We start from the raw sequence: 20,696 nt of genomic DNA on the forward strand, positions 1-20,696 counted from the left end.
AGGCAAGACCTCTCTGCAGACTGTAATTGCATGACCAGAGATTGCTGATATGTGATTGAGTCCCACCCTAAAATGTGACAGTCTGAAAGTGTGTTAAGAAGAGGCAGTGATCAGACTTTGGCTGGTTATACACATTAGCAGCTTCAAACTTCTTTTCTTCTTCAATTCAAAGCTGGCTTGGAGGTAGGAAACACATCCACATGAAGCATTTCATTAAACAATTCTAAAACAGGATACAGGATAGATGTGGATTGTGGTTAATGTCATGTGTACATCGCTCCCCAAATCAGCAGTGGGGGCACATTGGATGCAGAGCAAACATGAGCGTGTACACAGCCTTCGTTAAGTTAAAGGCAATAGCTGGGACTGATAAGTATCTCTTTGTAGGACTAAATAATACAGCAATTACTAACTGGAGATGCTAACAGAAGGCATGCCTCCTCTGCCCCTCCCCTGACTAGAGGTGATGTCATTATAAGAAAACAACAGACCAGGAGCTGGTTTTGTCTTGAACCTCGGCTGGCCTGAATCCAAAGCTATGGCTTTGAAGGATGCCGTAGAAATATTAAGAAAGTTGTGGCCCACAGGCCCAATTTTGCATCATGTTCTGGTAGACTTAGTATAAAAACAAATATAACATTTCAGGGGATAAGGTCTGATGTCAAGAGGTTTGGGGGAGGGCATCAAGAGCAAAAAAGTTTAGTAACAGGCCAAGGTCTCTCTCACACATACACAGCAGTCAAGTTTGCAGCAAGGAAGCGGTCAAGAAGCTGGAGTAAGGAAATTGTTCTAGCAACTTTCTTCTTCTTTCCTGTGAAAAAAGGCTTGTTGATCACAGTGGGACTTCCTTTGGGGGGAAACATGCATAGGGTTAGGCCAGCCTTTCCAGAACAAAGACCCACTACTTCAGATAACTTCTGCAGCTGCTGCGTGAGAATTATATTATAATAAATTCAACTCCTGATAAAGGGCACTGTTTATTTGCCTATTCTCTCTCCCCGTGAACTACCAGCCATTTATCATACCTTCAGCCTTTTGTTCTTTTGTTGTTGTCAGTATTCCAAACATTGTTAAGCCTTCTTGTCTCTTGACAATGTGCAAAGGTCGCATTCAGTGCTATTCATAGTAGACACACTGAAGTTAAGGGCTATGACTTTCAACGGGTCTTCCTTGAATGGATGCAGCCCTTGTGTGAACAGTACAGAAAACTGGTCTAGCGTTCAATTCATTATGAAAAAAAATTAGGGGGAGGGGATGTGTTTAAGGATTGGGCTTAACGGGCTCCCGTACAGTCAAGGGACACCCTTGCCCCAGCTTGCGCCAGAGCACATATCCTCTCCCCCCAACTCTTGTCACACTTTGTGCTCCAGCCAGAGATTGGTTAGTTGCCATAGCAACCTCTGCACGACATCCAAAGGACAGCTCTAAGAACCATCAGGGTCTACTTAGGCAAATTCCAAGTCAGTGGATATAATTTTATAGACCCACATAAACACATCAGGTCTACTTAGACAAGTCGGTGAATATTATACGCACGTACATTTTATATATATAATATATATATGCACGCGTTTCAAAGACTTCTTACGTCTTTTGCAACACAGACACACACACCCCAACCTATTGCATCACCGCACAGAAATCCTAGCAATGCTTTGCAGAACAGAAAAGACACAGTCGGCTGGAGTAGGCGGTAAGGAAAAGACCACTCGGTTTCAGAGAGAGGGAGGGGGTGTTTCGTAAAGGAGCAGAAGGTGGGAGGGAAAGGGCACCCACCCCCGCCTCCTCGTGACAAAGGGACCAATAGAGTCGCGCCAGACGTAGGCTGAGCTTTTCTTTTTCTTCCTTTCTTCTCCGCCAGGCAGCGAAGGGGTTAAAAGCAGGATCTGCTCTGACTGATCATTTTCAGCGAGGCTGTGCGAGCAGGACCGCATGAGCAACTGCAGCAGCAGCAGCAGCAGCAGCAACCGGCTACATCAGCAGCAAACATTTTCCTTTCTCTTTCCTTTGGACTTTTACCAATCGGCTCCTGGGAGCGGATCCGAGCAGCCGCTCTGAATGAGAGGGTCGTCTCCTTGGGGTTCTTTTCAAGTATCTTAAGCCTATATCGGTGAGGGGGAGCATTATCGGTATTACTATTAAATTTAAATATATATAAATATATTATTATTCGTCCGGATCCCATCTTTGCATTTGCCCACCATCCCTGGAATCGTGAGAGAGGAGCCTCCCCCCCCCACCCCGCGCCCCAATCTTCATAAAGAAGTTTTTCCTCAACAGAAATGGCAACGAAAATCGACAAAGAGGCGTGCAGAGAAGCGTACAATCTCGTGAGGGACGACGGCACGGATGTCAACTGGTAAGGCGCAGCGTTAGACTTGGGGTGAAAATAATAATGACGATTAAAGACCAGTGCAAATATAACAGAGAGACAAAAGAAAGGTATCTTGGGGGCGGGGGGGGGGCGAGCGATCTCTTAAGCTTAAAAACCCAGCAGTACCACACCCCTTGGCTTAAAGACTGAAGCAGACGCCCGTGGACTTCAGCCTTGCTCCATGTGCCCATATCCTTGACCGGTGGATATAATCACTGGCAAAAAGCAGGCAGTTATGATGAATGCCCCAGAGGTTAGCATTAGGCCGCTTATACACTGATGGGGAAGATTGGAAGTTGGGAATCACATTACTCATCCCCCCCCCCCCCCCGTGTCCAGTGTGTGGTCCATTGTGTGTGTGTGTCTGTGTGTGTGTGTAGGAATTTTTTTTCAGAGTCAAAGTGCAAATACCTCCCCCACATATTTAACGATGCTTTTTCCTCCTCCCACTTCTCCAAGGGTGACGTTTAAGTACGAAGGATCCACCATCGTCCCAGGGCACCATGGAGCCGATTATGAGGAGTTCATCAGGCAATGCACAGGTAACAAGAGGGGAGATGTACTGTACTTTCTTCCGAAGATGACCTCATAGGGTTGGGGGTGGGGAAAGGAATACAAAAGGCTGAATGAGAGGTGAGCTGTGGATTGCAAATGGTTTTTACATCCCCCAAATGTCTCATTCCTTCAAGATAGTTTGAATGTCTGGCTTTTTACATGATCTCACCCTGGATGTCTAAGCAGCCCAGTGGAATGATCTCATTCAGCTAATCCCTCTTTTGTTTCACCCTTGGCTTAAGTTGGGGAGGGGATTCCTCCTCCCCCCCTCCAAGAACAATTTCTTCCTTTCTTCAGGAAATGTTCTCCTTTTCATTGCTGGAGTGTAAATGGTGAATTCTCTTTACTAGGGGCATCTTTTTCTTGTAGGGGGAAACATCTTAAAAGATAATGCAATTAAAGTGTAAAGCAAATGGAGTTTTGTTTTAACCCCCCCCCCCAAAAAAACCCCTTCAAACTAATGATGGCAGCTTTTATTACTTTTTTCCATTGGTGACCCCCTCCTATCTCTCTTTTTGGTCTTTTTAAAGTTATAAACTTTCACCCAAGAACTAGCAATCTTTTGGGGATGAGAAGGCAATGAATGTAGAATCCAAAAATTGTTGTATTAATTAATTCAGCAATCCACCCATTTTATTTATTTATTTGATTTTTTTAAAAACCCTGATCACGCCCCCTCCCAGAGAGAGAGAGAGAGAGAGTGTCTCCCAGAATCTTATGAATCACAGTGATGCCTTTAGGCTTACAATCTAAGAAGACATGCCATAAAAGGAAAATGAGTTGGAAAGGAGAAGGAAATAAGCTTTGTTACAAGAGGCTGGAGGATGGTGGGCTTTTTTGTTTTGGGCTGTTGTTGTTTTTTTTACAGGAGGTTATACCTTCTTGCTTGCATCCCTTTTGTGCTTATGGAGCAGCTCCCTCTGTTGAAACACCACCAAAGTCCTAAGCACACATTCCCTCTCTTTTGTGCATCTGTGCATACATGGAGCTCTGTGTGAATATTTTGTGGCAGTGGTGGGTTCTGGAGCAAGAGAAAGCTCTGAAAATGAAATACACTGCAACTTTTTAAAATAAAAATAAATTCATACATTTATACCCCAACTTCCTGTTACCACGCCTCCATGTAAGCTTATAAAACCAGCATATTGCTGCAGTGCTAAGGAGCAGAGCCCACTAGGTGCAATGGAACTTCCTTCTGAGTAAACATGTATAGGGTTGAACTATTTATAAAATAAACAAGAAACTATTTATAAAAGAAATAAGGAACTGTTTATAAAAGAAATAAAATAGTTTATTTATAAAATATTTATAACATTTCTTTAATTATAAAAACCAAAAGCCCTAAAATCTATCCAGCTACACAATCCAGTAAAAGAAATGGCAGAAGCAATGGGATAGCAATTAGGGTAACACAATTATCTATAAGATGCTCAAGAAACCAGCGGATTGTCCACACTTCTGCTTGTCCTGTGCCTAGGACTTGAGGGGTTTTCTGCTTGTCCAACTGCTTTCCTCCAGGAAAACTGCTCTTTATTGTTGAATCTGAGCAAATGTCAATCCGCTGAAAACCCCATTGACATTTCCTCCAATCCAGCAGTAAAGAGCGGGTTTTCCTGGAGGAAAGCGCTGGGACAAGCGGAAGTGTGGACGAGCGCTTTGTCAGTTATGAGTTGGCATATAAAAGATAGATCGGTCAATGCTAAATGAATATTTCTGGGCAGTTATTGCATGACCAGGGCACCACATGGAAAAGGCCCTTTCCCTGCTCTTCAGCAGATGCACCTGTATTAATATTAGTGTTATTAATTTGGTTTATTTAATTACTGTAGGGTACTTAGAGTATATAGAAGAGAAGGCAGTCCTTCAGATACCATTTAGAGCTAGCTGGAATATTGGGCCCACAAGATCTTGTGGAAGTGATTCAGACAAGTTGCTTTGTATGCATTTCAGATTGAAAGACTTGTGTCTTAAAATACAGCTGGACGCAGTCTTAGAGAGCGAGTCAATTGCACTTCTATGAACTTTTGGGTCACCTGCTTCCAGGGGGCTTTTTATATATAAATTCAGCTGTGAAATGGAGGGCCTCACAGCCTTCTGGGCAACCTTCTAAGGGCCACATGCCAGGGGTGGGCGGGGCCAGAAGCAAATGTGAGCACATCAACCAATGAAAATTGTACAGTAGGCTGGTTTCTAGGCACATGCAACACACCCCTCTTTCTCCTCCATCCAGGTAAGCAAGAAACATCATCAGAGTTCAAGGACACATTCCACCATGCAGAAGCCATTGAGGGGCCATGAGGGGTGTGGCCTGGGGGCATTTCTGATGACCAGGGAAAGAGGCCTGGTGGGGCGCATTCAGCCCTGCATTATTGGCTAGATACCAAGACACATTGCACCAGGACCTCTAAAATGGAAAGAAAGAATAACGTCTTGCTTTTCAGAGGAAAGTGAAATTGGAACAGACAGTCCATAGGATTCCTTATCTAGATAGAGCCCTATGCGAGTGTTCATGTGTGGCTCAGAGTGCTGGGGAGAGAGCAGGTGTGTGCCTGCTAGCTCTGCTCCCCACCTGCTGTTCCAGTCATCCTACACAACTTGGAGGGCAGCGAGCTGAAAAAACAGGGAACAGCCTGTACTTGCGGAGGCTCCCCCTGCTCATTTTATAAGAACCGGGGTTCAAAAATGTACAGGGAGACACCATGAGTGACAGGAGGCTTCTCCACTGCAGCCACCCTCCAACTTGTGAAGGACAACGCGGGTGGAGCCAGAACATTTGCGAACACCAGAATAGGGATTTTGTATCAGTCACACATCAATCTGCAAGGAGGAGTGAGCTGTTTTGTTTGAGTCACACACACGTAAGGATCACTGAGTCACAGCATCTTTGATTTGGCTGGGAGAAAACTGATTTGGATTTGCAGGTTAGGCAACAGAGCTGGTGTGGTCTTGGGAGCCGCATGGCTCAACTGTGTGCTTCCTTCTACAGTATCATAATACCTACTCAGCCTACATGTTTGTAGGAAGATTGAGTTGTATATGATGCTTGTACTCAGAGCAGACCCACTGAAATTCATGGGCATGATACTTAATGTAGGGCACTTCCAGATTGTGACTTTTTCAGGTGGGATAGTCAATCACATAGGTGATTTGGGTGGCGTTGCACAAGAAGTGGTGTTGCTTCCTTTTTTGCACTGGAAAGTGTGGAATGCAACATTGTCTAACCTCCCTGCACACAAATCAGAATGCATATTCAATAAACAGGTTGTATGGAAGTGAACTGAGGTCCATCAGTTTCAGTGGGTCCACTCTGAGTTAAAACTTAGTTGGAATACAACCCAATATTGCAAAAGAGATGTTCACTCTCCAGTGTTCTCTCTTTTCCAAAGTCTGCACAGAACTTCATATTGCTTGCAGAAGGGGGGGGCGGGACACATGCACCATGAAGCAAACTTGCCCACAAAATTATCCCAACCTCCAAGTATTGCATCTTGAGCTTGAACAATTTCCTTATTAACTTCCTCTGTTTATTTGCAGAGCTGTACATTGTGTTTGGCTCTGTTTTTTTTTCCATCTGGGAGGCAGTCAGTGGTTCCTGCTTGTCTTTAGATTTAGAATAACAAAGCAGAAGCAGAATGGCTCAGCAGGAAAGCAGAAAAGATGTGTGTGGCTTGGTCAGAGAATGAATGACTTTGTATGAATCTTTTGAGGAATGGCTTCATGTGCATCTGTTTATTCAGGCAGGTGGTTGGGTTTCCCCCTCCTTTCCCCAGCCAATAACCTTTGGAGGGGGTGTCACCCCCTTCTTATGGGGCATCAGTTCACATGAAGAGAGACAAACAGCACAACCTTGCAAGGAGAATTTGCCTCCCAAATGCTGTGTGTTTGCTGTGAGGAAATTCTAGGTAAGCTGCCGTGGGCCACATGCTGGTGGTGGGTGGAGCAAGTGGCAAAGTGGGTAGAGCAGGGGTCAGCAAACTTTTTCAGCAGGGGGCCGGTTCACTGTCCCTCAGACCTTGTGGAAGGCCGGTCAATATTTTGAAGAAAAAAATGAACAAATTCCTATGCCCCACAAATAACCCAGAGATGCATTTTAAATAAAAGCACACATTCTATTCATGTAAAAACACCAGGCAGCCCCCACAAATAACCCAGAGATGCATTTTAAATAAAAGGACACATTCTACTCAAATAAAAACACACTGATTCCCAGACCACCCGCGGGCCGGATTGAGAGGGCAATTGGGCCGGATCTGGCCCCCAGGCCTTAGTTTGCCTACCCATGGGGTAGAGTACAGCTGAAGAATCCCTGACAGATGGTCATCCAATCTCTGTTTAAAAACCTCCGGTGAAGGAGTGTCCACCCTCTTCTGAGGTAGCCCAGTCCACTGTCAAACAGCTATTCCTGCCAGGTTTCTAATCTTTAGTTAGGATTTCCTTTCTTGTACTTTGAATCCATTGGTTCAGGTCCTACCCTCTGGAGCAGCAGAAAACAAGCTTGCGCCATGTGACAGCCCTTTAGATATTTGAAGATGGCTCTCACATTCTCCTTCTCAGAGCATGTTACATCCATGCCTCTCATATGCACAGCATCTGTCTTTCTGGTGGCTTTCAGATGGGTTCCCTCCCCCTCCTCCCCCGAAAAATAAAGGAAATGGCTAGAATGTGTTTGAAGCTAATGTGCAATCAACCCCATCCTGTTTCAAGAACTCCTCTTGCAGGGCCTGGATGGCTCTCTGTGGGCTCCTTGAGCCTTAACTAAGGATTTAATTCAAGGCTTTTGAGCCTGCTCCCTTTGGTCCATGAGGGATGGCATCCCTCCAGAGGCAGCATTAATAATGGGCATCTGTGAGCCATCAATCCACTTTGAAACTAGGGAAGGGTGCATTTCAGAAACGTCTGCGATAACCTTCAATGCCTTTCCATCATCCACTTTTTGTAAAAATAACACTTTAATGTACTTATAATTGAGGTTAAAAATGAGGTCACTAAGTGGGAAAAGATCTGATTTTATAGGGCACATTTTAAAAAAGAAAAAAGAAAGGACAGGGATTAGCCATCACTTGACATCTCCAGATTCAAGCTGTATTCTTATAGAAGGCATATTTTTGGGCCAACTTCATTGAGCTATAGCAGATTGTTATGGCTCTCTGTTGGACTGGGAGGTTGGCCTGGCTGCAAGGTTCATTTGATTAAAAGCTTTTCAAATGACTGGAGAAAAAAAAATCATTCATTTTTTTTTAAAAAATGTTATCCTGCCACACCTTCCCTCACCTACCTGGGAGTAAGACTCATTCCACTGGATCCAGATTAACTCAGTTGACCTTAAGTCAACTCATTGATTTCAGCAGGCACTAAGTCATGCATTACTTAATACTAGGACTTAGAGACGTTCAATGAAGCTGAATGTTGGAAGATTCAAGACAGACAAAAGAAAATACTTCTTCATACAGTGCATAGTTAAATTATGGCATTTGCTCCTATTGGATGTTGTGATGGCTACCGAATTGGATGGCTTTAAAAGGAGATTGGACAACCTCCTGGAGGATAAGGCTATCAATGGCTATTAGTCATGATTACTGTGTAGTGCCTGCACTATCAAAAGTATTATGTTCTGAATACCTGCTCTATACTGGGAAGCGTGGATAGGCACTTATGTCCTAGTCATAGGCTTCCCACGGGGCATCTGGTTGGTCACTGTGAGAACAGAGTGCTGAACGAGATGAGCTATTGGCCTGATCCAGCAGGGCTCTTCTTATGTTCCTAACTTGTCCCATTGAATTCAAAGGGAACTCAAGGTTTTAACTCGATGGGGCACTGGAAGAAGCTTCCCATACAGAAGTTTGCTTGTTAATTATTTCATTTCTGTACTGCTCTTCAAAAAAGAAAAAAGAAAAAAGAAAAGTGGAGTGGTTCACAAATAATAACATAAAATAGATAATTTGTTGTTGTTTAGTCATTTAGTCGTGTCCGACTCTTCATGACCCCATGAACCACAGCACGCCAGGCACTCCTGTCTTCAAATAGATAGATAATACACACAACTAAAACCAGCCTAGCTGAGAGTAATAATAATAATAATAATAATCAAAGAACACCGAGATAAATTGCGTTTTGTAGACCATTCCATCAGTTAGTGGTCTTCGTGACCTCCTTAGGTACTGGATAGCTCAGTTGGTTAGTGAGTGGTGCTGATAATGCCACAGTTGCAGGTTCGATCCCTGTATGGGACAGCTACAGATTCCTGCATTGTAGGGGGTTGGACTAGATGATCCTCAGGGTCCCTTCCAACTCTACTATTCTATGATTTCTGCCACACCAGCACAGTGACCCAAAGCCCTGAGTGAAGAGTTGCACCTCCAGCAATACATTGCCACAAAGAGGGTGCCACAACCAAAAAAAGCCTTCACTTGGGCCACCGCCCTTGGGCACTGCCCAGGGCTGTGACCACAAAGAGGGCTCCCTCCACAGAACTGAACTGGTGGACTGGCAAGTAGTGAGAGAGGTGCTGGTCTATCAGTTACTTGGGCCAAACCATTTAGGGGATATTCAGCTGCTTCCAGCCAAGTGGGCCAGTTCAGCAGAAGGTCAGGGATGTTGTTAGGGTGTGGCACGTGGGCCCTGGAACTCCTGGCACTTCTCCCTCCTTTTTCTTTTTCTTTTAAAAAAGCTTTGCTTACAGGGCGACTTCTGAAAGTCGATCTAAACTTGGTCTCTGTATGTATAAAAGAACCTGTGCAAATTGTATGCAAATTCGTGCCATGGTCCTGTGCCCTTGGGTCTTCTAAGGGCCTAGCGGTCGGCCCTTGATGCTCAAGAAGCCCAGCAGACCTCAATCATTCCAAAATGACTAGCTAAGATCTTTGACTGTGTGGCTTGATGAGGAACCTCTCCCACTCCTAAGGTCTGCAGCGGAAAGCTTTTGGCAGGAGGAAAATATGCAAGGGTTAATGGTTTACCCTTCGGTTTCTAATCTTCTCCCAACTTCTGCTTCTGCTGCCAGCCTCTCTTTTTCATGTTTACTTTAAAGGGTAAGCCTGTAAGAAAGAAAGAAGGAAGAAGAAGAAGAAGCAAGATGAACCCTCCTTATGGCAATGATTGTGGTTGCATTTCTCATTGACAGGCTGTTCCTGTCTGCCTGCAAATCATTTCCCACCTCCACCCCCTCCTTTTCTCTCTGCCTTTGCAAAATGCACCTCCCTAGGCTGTCAGGCAGATGCCATTTCACTTGTTCCTCTGCTTCCCCAGTGGCCATCTGGAATTGGGTTTTGATTCTTCGTCAAATGCAAAATCTCTACTTGCAAGGCCTTCTTCTCAGAGACATTGTTTCCGTGAACACGCAAATGTAAAGGCACGCACGCTTACGCTTTATTTTATTAAGATTTCTTAACTTGCCTTTCACTACAAGGTCCCAGGGCCGGCTGCAACAGTTTAATCTTATGCCTGTAAAAACAAGTACAGCCCTTCCAAGCAATAGTACAGGATGATACCATATCAGAGGTGGGCAGCTAATTTGTGTTTTTACTAGGACCCACCCTCCACCAACCAGAACCAGTGTAAATAGAGGCTGGTGTGGATGGGAGGTGCATACACTTACAATGAAGCATCAATATACTTCTGAACTACCTCTCAGTCCTTTCACACAAAAAGTCCACTCCTGGTTTTCCTCCAACCTTTCTTTTAGCAGTTTGATTTATTAGTACAGTATTAGTTATTGCCTTTGTTAACCTTTTAGAGTGAGAAATGCTTGCCTGATCTTCTGTAAATCACCAGGCTGGCAATCTTAGCTACTCTTACTTGGCAGTAAGCCCCATTTAACATAGTGGCACTTACTTCCAAGTAAACCACCTTAAGACAGCACTGTATTTTTTTTACCTGTCATTGCACTAGAACGGGGTAGCCCATCTGATGTCCTCCAGATGTTGGGCTCCAACTTGTACCAGGCAGCATAACCAGTGTTCAGGGATTATGGAAACTGTAGTCCAGAGGGTACCACATTGGCTACATCTGCACTAGAATATTTCAGGTTTATTGGAATAAATTGTGATTCTGGGTGGTTGAGAATTGACCTGCCCACTCAGGAAACCAGTTTGGTGGAGAAAAAAAAGCCACCCTCTGATAAGTGAGCAATGAACTTTGGAAGAACTGATTAAGTTGTGTGTCTTTTAGGTGTGAAATGCATGGTTACTCACTCATGTGCAAAGCAGCCCCAGAGTTTGCTTAGATGTCACTAGTCTGCAATCCTCAATACATCTGCCAGAGACTAAGTAAGCCTCACTGGACACAGTGGGACTTACTTCTGAGTAAAGACACATTGCGCTCTAAATCTCCTGGTCACATCACCACCATACATTTAAAGTGCATGGCTTCCTTGAAAGAATCCTGGGAACTATAGTTTGTTAAGTGAATTGTAGCTCTGTGAGGGGTGTGTGGATGTGAACAACGCCTGCTCATTAGTAGCAAAAGAGCTTTTTGTTGATGAGTCTTAGGGCTGTTCCACACACACCAAACATTTAAAGCACAACCAATGCCTTGCAGGTTTGTTGTGTGAGAATTTTTTTTTTTTTAAAAAAAACTTCTAAAAGGAATCTTGGGGGGGGGGAGTGTCTTCTATGGCTGCAGTCACACAGCAGGTCTCCCCCATTTTCACAATGTTTCCCTAATTCGAGCTCCCCCAAATTCCAGAAACACAGTAGCGTATCATGCTAGTTTAATGCTCATTTCTCTGTTGTTTGTTCCCAAATAAAATCTGTGTGCAAAGAACACATAAATGAGTGCTAAACTTGTGCTATAGTTCGCTATGTTGCTAGAAGTGCCCATTATGTTCTCTGGAAGCTCAAAAAGAATATGGAAATTCAGAGTTACCGGTAGGTAAACATCTTGAAAAGTGAATACTGTAAACTGCTGTGGGAAGGCAGCCTGTATTGGGTCCATTCATCCTGGCATTATCTGTGAGACTTCCCATTTTTTGTTTATTTTGGACCTCAGAAATGTATTTTCAGCTACCTGGCAAGGAAAGTGGCTTACCTCCCCTCACCCCGCCTGCTTTTTATTTTTTGCATGATGACAGTGGCATTTCCTCCTTCAAAGGGAAGTTGCTTTCTTACAAAAATACTTTGTTGCAAGCATTGCAGAAATGCCAGCCAACTGTGGAAGAGTGAATTAAACTCCTTTAAGGGCTGGTGGGGAGGAGGCTGGTACAGGGTGTTTGGGGCAGGTTGGAGGAGGGGGGGAAGGGAGAGAGGCTTCTATTAGGAATTTAGAGTGAGTTTAAGAAGAAGGTTGAAACTGCAGTCCTGCCCCATTGAAACCAATGGCACTTACTGCTAAGTAGACTTGCATAGGATGGCACTGAGAGGTGGTAGCAGGGGTTGCAGCATCCTTCAAATATGTGAAGTATGTCTGTGTATATTATGTTTCTGCAAGAGCCTGTCGCACAAACCTTTGGTTTCCTAACCTTCTGGGAAAGGGGTGGGAAATCTTTTTCACCCTGAGGGCCACATTCCCTTGTGGGAAGCTTTCCGGGGGGCGCATGTTGCTGGTGGGTGTGGTTAGAGGAAAAAGATGTGGCTCTTTGTAGGCTACACTGCACACAAGTACACAACTGCATCGTGCATTGAAAGCACATTCAATGCACGTTGCTCCCCCGACCCAAAGAATCCTGGGGACTCTTAATTTCCCTCTCAGAGCTACAGTTCCACTTGTGACACATCATGCAGGGCCATCTTTAGCATATGCGCCGCCGGGGTGCAAAGATCCACCCAGCGCCCCCAAATATACAGTAGTTTAGCTCCCACATTAACTTTTATTATGCTTATGTCCTGTGTAGTAGAGACCTAAGTACTGAGTAGTTAGTCAAAGAAAATGCTGACAATTAGCGAAAACAAACATTATATTTTTAAGATTTCTCTAAATGAATTTGAACTGTAAGTGATGAAATTAAAATGCGCCATTGTGAATGACAAGTGCCGCCACTGGGGCAGCGCCAGCGCATCTTTGGTCAATGAGCACACAAAGTCGAAAGTCCTTTAGTGAAACAGTAGGTATACATTTTGTTAATACCCAGGTTTATATGTGTTTTGTTTTTCTAGCTTGATCAAAATTATTTATTATTTCATAACAGTTAAGAGCTTAGGTGGCTTCAGTGGTGGCCATCTAGCACCCCCCAGAATTCGGTGCCCGGGTGCCTCGCACCCCCAGGCAAAGACGGCCCTGACACCATGTACTGTATTCAGATGGTGTCAGAGCCAGGAAATGGATCCTCCAAAGAGGAGGTTAGCACTTTGATAGATTCATAGAGCAATAGGCAATCCTTAAGGAAGGGTTGGGGAATCTGCGGCCTGTTGGACTCCAGCTCCCATCATCCCAGGCTGTTGGCCATGTTGGCTGGGGCTGATGGGAGTTGGAGTCTGACATCTGGTGGGCCACAGGTCCCCCCCCCCCCCCGGTCCCTGCCTTAAGGTATCCTAGGTCCAGGCTCATTGCATCTGCAAGCTGTTTGGTTACTCATTCTTCAGCTAGTCTTATTTTACTCCACCAGCTTTGTAACCTTTCTTTCGTTTTTTCTCCCCATCCAGATGACATTCGGTTGTTTGGCTTCGTCCGATTCACCACTGGCGATGCCATGAGCAAGAGAGTCAAGTTTGCCCTGATCACATGGATCGGTGAGAGTGTCAGTGGTTTGCAGAGAGCCAAAACCGGGACAGACAAGACTTTGGTTAAAGAAGTAGTACAGGCAAGTTTAACTATTACTAATATTAGTCATTGTATTGTTGTGTTTCTATACTGTAAACCACCCTGTGACCCTTGGATGAAGAGGGCGGTATATAAATTTAACAAATAATAAAAATAAAAATAGTAGTAATAGTAACCCTACTCATGTGCCTTTCACAACAGCCTGTATTTACTTATGTGTAAGGGGATACGTTTGCATGAACATCCCCATGCATGATCTACATATTAGCCTTGATGTTCCCCCTCCACTTAGTAATGGGCCCCCTGGATCTCCAGGTCCTGGAAGTGTATCCATTTCCCCTTTCTCCCGTCTCCATGCTTTGTGGGGAGCATTTGGCTTGACAGTGAAATTGAGGAGGCTAGAGCTATACTGGCAACACGGAGTATCTTGCCTTTGACAATGTTGAATTTTACATCTCCTTGGCATTCTCCTTTAGTCTCCAATATTTACCGTATTTTTCGCTCTATAGGACGCACCGGACCATAGGACGCACCTTGTTTTAGAGGAGGAGAACCAGAAAAAAAATTCTCCCCCTCTCTGCTCAGCGCCCCTTCAGCGAAGCAGCAGGAAAAACAGAGCCCCTTCCATTTCTCCTCCTGCTTGGCTGAAGGGGTGCTGTGCAGCTCTCCTGGCTTCAGCGAAAGGAACCTGAAGCCTGCCAAGCACAGCGGGAACTTACGCTGCACTCCGAAGACTTCAGGTGCCTATCCCTGAAGCCTGGAGAGCGAGAGGGGTCGGTGCGCACTGACCCCTCTCACTCTCCAGGCTTCAGCAAAAGCAATGCGAAGCCTCCAGAGCGTGGAGGGAGTGCTCCCTCTGCACTTCGGAGGCTTCACGTTGCTATCGCTGAAGCCAAGGAGCCTGCATTCACTCCATAGGACACACACACATTTCCCCTTAATTTTTGGAGGTGGAAAAGTGCGTCTTATAGAGCAAAAAATACGGTATTTAAGTTACTTTATCTGCTGCTTCTTATCATGGCTTGGTAATGTGCATAATGGCATACCATGGTTTAGCATTAAGTCACAGCCGTGCATACTTCCCTCCTTTCCCCCTTCTCTACCAGGTCCATGAGAAGGAGATCAAGTGCTGCTACTTCTGTTTTGGATTAACCACAGTTTAATGTGACGACCGGACCCTAAACTGTGGCTAATCTTAGCTACAGTTAGTGAAAACAATCCAGCCTCACAAACTGTGGTTGGCTTGCTTCCACTAACCACATTTAATACTTCTCCCAGTTCATATATCATGATAAGCTTGTGACCACACCAGAGGAGGAAGAAAGGTGCAGACCCGATGTAACACTTCTTACATTGCCAAACCATGGGTAGTGATGATGATAATAATAATAATAATAATAATAATAATAATAATAATAATAATTTATTATTTGTACCCTGCCCATTTGGCTGGGTTCCCCCAGCCACTCTGGGCAGCTTCCACAAGGACCAAAAATAAACTAAGATGTCACACATTAAAAACTTCCCTGAACGTTCCCTAATAGTGAATGTGGTGACGTCAAGATGTTGTGGACTAGTAACTCCCATCAGCCTCAGACAGAGATGATGGGATTTTTAGTCAATTACATCTGAAGGATAATTTGTTGGCTAAACAATGGCTTGGTGTTACAAGTGAACACAGCTTATGTTTTATTGTATTTTATTGTCTTATCTCATTTTATTGTGTTGTTGTTGTATGCATGTATGTATTTTTTGGATGCATTTTTTTCCAGGATGCAATTTTTAAAAGATAAATTCAGGTTTCAAAAGACAGATCTCCTTACTATATATTTAACATGACTGCACACAATTCCATCTTTCCTGGGTTGTTCTGGGCAAACCAGTGAGTATCACTTGGCCAATCTTGTGCTGTCATATGAACACAGGAAGCTGTCTTACACGGAGTCAAGCCATTGGTCTATCTAACTCAGTGTTGTCTACACTGACTGGCAGCAGCTCTCCCAGGTCTCAGGCAGGATCTTTCTCCCAGTCCTGTTGGGCTCCCAACTTCCATCAACCCCAGCCGGCATGCCCAGTGGTCAGGGATAATGGGAGCCATAGTCCTGAACATTTGGAGGGTGCCAGGTTGGCTGTGTCCCTGCAGCCAACCAAAGTTCCCATCTGATCTGAAGTTAAATCCGGTGCCTCTGAGCAAATTGCAAGGTAACCAGACTTCCCTCTTTCTTTACCACTGAGTCATGGCCCTTTGATTCCAGAAGACTGGAAACTCCCCAGATAATTTTATCTGACTGTGTGCAGGCTCCAGGGGCTGTACTTTCAGTCCAAACTAATTAACAAGTGAGCAGCTTTTAATAGTTAACTAGGATATAGGAACAGCCTCCTGTTTGACGTTGGACGGAAACAGGAAAACAGTAGTGTGTGTGCCTAATCCTTTCCTGACGGGAGTTCATCCTCCCACAGAATCAGCTGCAGTTGCGAATAAGCACAAGACAACTTGTCATTATTTCTTTTAAACACATCAGGAGCAACTTTCAGCCAAAGCTTCCAATATTTTGGAATTAACAGTATATGTTTGTAAACCACTCTTGTGATCCACGGATGAAGGGAGGTAAAGAAACTTGATATATATATATTTCCAAAAAACAACAGAGGCATTAAATACCTCAACCATTTAAAAGAAAGTAAAATCAAGTGTAACAATAAAGCAACAATATGACTAAAGTGAAACCAGCTGCATAACAGCAAACTGTAGCAATAAAACAAGAAACCACCAGTCAGTGTTGGCAGTACTGAACTAGATGAATGTCTCTGTATCAGGCAGATACTATGTTCCTATTCTTGAGATAGTGCTGAAAAGATCTAAAGAGTCAGTGCTGGTTGAGGACATTCTACAGCCAGGGCACCACCACTGACAAGGTCCTGTCTCTATTTGCCACTCAACTACTTATGGGACAAGCGGTAAAAACAGAATGCAATATCTTAAGGGCCCTTCAGCAACTTCAGTCAAAAAGCTGCAGAGTGCCCAAAAACTTGTATTTATTTATTTGGAATAGTCAAAGCATACCATCCTTATAGAAATCTGCCTAGAGAAGGAATGGAGGAACCTCTTTTAGCCCAAAGGGCAGCCTTCCAGGAGGTGCTTGTTAGTGGCGGATGAGGCCAGAAGAAAAGTAGGCGCAGTAATCATCTGGCCAGCAGATGATATTCCAGCCATACAAAAGCCACAGGTTTCTACACACTTGATGCCACCCACTTTTGCTACTGCTGATGCCACCAGAGTTTGTTTTACATAGCTGTTGTTTCAACGGAATGAAGGAGACAGAGGAAGTCCAGCGAAGCTGTGCTTCTATACACGGGACAAACCCTGTTCTAATTCAGAATGTGGCATTTGCACATGTTCTTAATAGCCCCCCCCCCAAAAAAAACCCCAAGACCTCCAGATTAAGGAACCGTGGCGTCCCTTAGCAATTCTGATTCATTGCAGCAGTCAGTGGATCAAATGAGAACTTCGGACGGAACATTTGCTGTCGGCTTCTCCACCTCATTACACAGACTTTGCCTGCTGCTGCTGCTGTCTTTGTGAAGCGATTCAGGTTGTTGCTGCGTCCCGGCCTCCTGGCCTAAAATAAATGGCCGTGCTTGTTTGTGGTGCCCATATGCTCTGGAACAAACACAAAGGCGGCAATTCATTCCTGGGGCAAGGCGAGGTCAGGATGGGAGGGCAGAGAGGTGGGGGCAGAGAGGCTCTTGTCCTCAGAATGCGTGTCTCATGCCTGGAATTTAAGAGGAGCTAGAAACAATGCCTACATCAAACAGAGGAGAAGGATTTCACGAGAAGCTGTGAGCGATGGTCCAGGGAAACTGACATGACCACCCTGCCTGGTGTCCTTGTAGCTTCTGATGCTCCAATGAACATGAGAATGGAGCCCTGCTGGATCCAATCAAGTGCCCCAACTAGTCCCACATGCTGCTTCCCATGGCAGCCAACCAGAAGTCTCTGGCAAGGCTTGTAGGCAAGAAACCACATGACATGCAGCAAGGTCAGCAAGAGACAAGGGCCATAGCTCAGTGGTGCAGCATCTGCTTTGCATGCAGAAGGTCCCAGGTTCAATCCCCAGCACCTCCGGGTAGGGCAGGGAGACATCCCTGTCTGAAACCCTGGAGAGTCATTGCTAGTCAGTGTAGACAAGTGTCCTAAGTCCTGTGAGGACATTGTGGTGGTTGGCGGTCCAGATGAGGAAGTGTGGGAGGAGATCAATGTTTTAACCAGGCACTGAAAAACAACATACCTGAAATATTGTACAACTGCTTAATTTTTTTTTTTTAAAAAAAAATATGAAGCAGTTTATTTATAATAAAATAAATAATAAATACTAGGATACAGATTTAACTGGCACCAGGAACTCATCGGGCCACATCGGCCAGGGAAGGGCATTTTTCAGCCATTGTGCCACTACAGAGAATGCTCCCAGTATCTGAGTTGCAGTCCAGCAACATCATAGGAAAATAGGAAGCTGCCTTATACCAGATCAGACCATTGATTCATGTGGCTTAGTATGGTCTACACTGACTGGCAGCAGCTCTCCAGGGTTTCAGGCAAGGGACACTCCTAGCTCTACCTGGAAATGGCAGGGACTGGACCTGGGACCTTTTGCTTGCAATGCACATTCCTTGCCACTGAGTTAAGGATAGGGGTGGGGACCCTTACCCTAATCTCAGGCACAGAACGATTCCTATCACTGAAACGCTTGCACCACCTCCCTTGATGAGCCTCATGCTTTGCTTTTGTCTCTTGCAGAATTTTGCCAAAGAGTTTGTCATCAGTGACCACAAGGAGCTGGATGAGGATTATATCAAGAGCGAGCTGAAGAAAGCTGGGGGTGCCAATTACGATGCACAGGCAGAGTAATTGGGGGGGGGGGAATGCACTGTGCCTCTCACAGCCACCTGCCTGCATCCAGAAGGGGAGGGAGGGGGGAAAAGCACAATGTATCTTCAAAATCAACACCGGGAGATGAACGGAGGCCAAGTGGGAGGACCAGCCTCCTTCGTCTTCTGCACCTTCAGAGTCCCTTCCTGCCTCCCAAAGTGGACATTGATTTTTCATTCCATCCAGTGAAACATCTCCTTCATACATGATCTCTCCTTTTTACATTATTGGGTGTTGTTTTTTTAAAAAAGGAAATTATTATTATTATTATTATTGCTTATCTTTTGCTTTTAACAAATGCTACATGGGTACTGGGCTCCATAACACATTGGCTCTGAGACTTTCTTGACAACAGAGCATGTTGACATGTTCCAGTCTCAATATTTTTGCAGATCTGTTGTTGCTCTGGGAAGCCTGCAGTTGCAGCATAGGGGGGAAATATGCATTTTTAGTGAATTCGCACTCGACCTTCCAACTCCCGGAATGAAGTGTTCCCAGGAGCAGTGCATGCAGTTAGTTAGGCACAGTCTGATCATATGCACACTTACTCAGAAGTAAATCTCATTGTGTTCAATGGGACTTGCAGTGCAATTCTATAATTGTCTGCTCAGGAGTAAGTCCCAATGTGTACAGTGGGGCTTACTCTTAGGAAAGTAGAATTGTAGAGTTGGAAGGAACCCTGAGGATCATCTAGTCCAATCCTCTGCAATGCAGGAATATGCAGCTGTCCCATACAGGGATTAAACTTGCAACCTTGCCATTATCAGCACAAAATCCTAAGCAGGAAAGTAGATATAGGCAGCAATTCTAAGCAAACTTTATGGGGAGTAAGCTCTAGTGAAATCAGCGAGACTTCGGTTCGGGTGAATACAATTGCAGCCTTTACTGTCCTATATGGAACATGTTCTACTGAGTTCAGTGGGTTTTACTCCCAAGCAAGTTTGCAAACGATTGCAACCTTACAGCACAAACCTAAACATGTTTATTCAAAAGTAACTTCCTCTGAATTCAAGATGACTTATTCCTAGGCCCGTGTGTATAGGACCTCAGCTTTAGGCAGCAATCCTATGCACACTTAATTTACCTGGAAGAAAGCCCCAAGACACAGCAGGACTTACTTTGGGATAAACAAGCATAGGCTTGTGCTATTAGCAAGTTAGGAGGTTGGTGTTTTTTTGTTTTTAAAGTACATTTTGTTCCCCAAGTCTGAGATCAACTCAAGCCAATGCCAGTCAAAATCACATGTTGAATCAAAATATCCAGAAGTGTTTTGTTCTAGTCACGAGAAGACATAAATCTATATTTCAGCTTTTAAAGGAACAAGAAGAAATATAATTTGCCTTAACAAAATTGCTTGGCTCTGTGCTATATATGGGTTCTCCCTCTCTTTTAAACAAAGTGCTTTGTTTTTATTGGATTTTTTTTAAAGGTTTGCTATAATAGCAGTAAACAAGGAAGAAGTAAAATATCTCCTCTTTTGATTGTACTGTTTTGTATCTCTGTGTGTGTGTTAATTATGCATTTGCGTTTTGGATACTGTTGCATATAAGACAAAATATGCAATGGCATTGGCAACATTTCTTTGAAGGTGCCACTCTAAGTGTTGCAAGCCACCCCAATCTCTGAGTGGTGCAAGATTCCAGGGGGTTCCAGGGTTTGTGTTTTCTTTGGAATGGGGGACAGCTCAGAGTGTGGTGTCTTTATGATATATGGTTTATTTACACATATACAACCTGGGAGTAAATACCAATGAATTCAATGGAAACATTTCCAAACCTATGATAGTCTCTTGCAGCAAAAACAACAAAGCACCTTGTGGCACCTGGAAGATGAAGAAACTTACATTTACGGTTTTTAGTCTTTTAGGTGCCACAAGTTTGGTTGAATTTGATCGGACTCACTTCCAAGTAGTCATGCATAGGATGATTTTTATCAGGAATAGGGAATCCCTTTCCACTTGAGAGCCACATTTCCTGCGAGGCAACTTTCTGAGGGATTCCTGCAGTGGTGAGTAGGACCAACAGCAAAAGTGGGTGGCAACACAAAGGTAAATTTTAACTTTGTGTAGTCAGCTGGTTTCTGCACACCCTCAACCCTGCCTTCCTTTTAGACAAGCAAGAGTTCAGGGTCTCATACAAGCCAGGC

General features: G+C 44.4%; 1 protein-coding gene across 1 annotated transcript; it reads left to right on the forward strand.

Annotated features, from left to right (window-relative positions):
• The first annotated feature begins 1,587 nt into the window (after positions 1-1,587).
• On the forward strand, positions 1,588-20,037 carry COTL1 (coactosin like F-actin binding protein 1). The gene is made up of 6 exons (XM_079988967.1): positions 1,588-1,693; positions 1,862-2,110; positions 2,281-2,359; positions 2,834-2,916; positions 13,504-13,661; positions 18,420-20,037. Exons 3-6 carry the CDS (start codon positions 2,283-2,285, stop codon positions 18,528-18,530), a joined length of 429 nt encoding a protein of 142 aa, XP_079845093.1. The 5' UTR covers positions 1,588-1,693; positions 1,862-2,110; positions 2,281-2,282; the 3' UTR covers positions 18,531-20,037.
• Positions 20,038-20,696: the final 659 nt, after the last annotated feature.

This window comes from Podarcis cretensis (assembly GCF_951804945.1).
Source record: "Podarcis cretensis genome assembly, chromosome: 8".
NCBI classification, from domain to species: domain Eukaryota; kingdom Metazoa; phylum Chordata; class Lepidosauria; order Squamata; family Lacertidae; genus Podarcis; species Podarcis cretensis.

What these genes read in the sequence shown, in the direction of transcription:
- COTL1 (XM_079988967.1), top strand. Translation starts at nt 2,283, where the DNA reads ATGGCAACGAAAATCGACAAAGAGGCGTGCAGAGAAGCGTACAATCTC. An exon ending in GACGGCACGGATGTCAACTG is followed by an intron (nt 2,360 to 2,833) that starts GTAAGGCGCAGC and finishes CACTTCTCCAAG; the next exon opens with GGTGACGTTTAAGTACGAAG. An exon ending in TGGTTAAAGAAGTAGTACAG is followed by an intron (nt 13,662 to 18,419) that starts GCAAGTTTAACT and finishes TGTCTCTTGCAG; the next exon opens with AATTTTGCCAAAGAGTTTGT.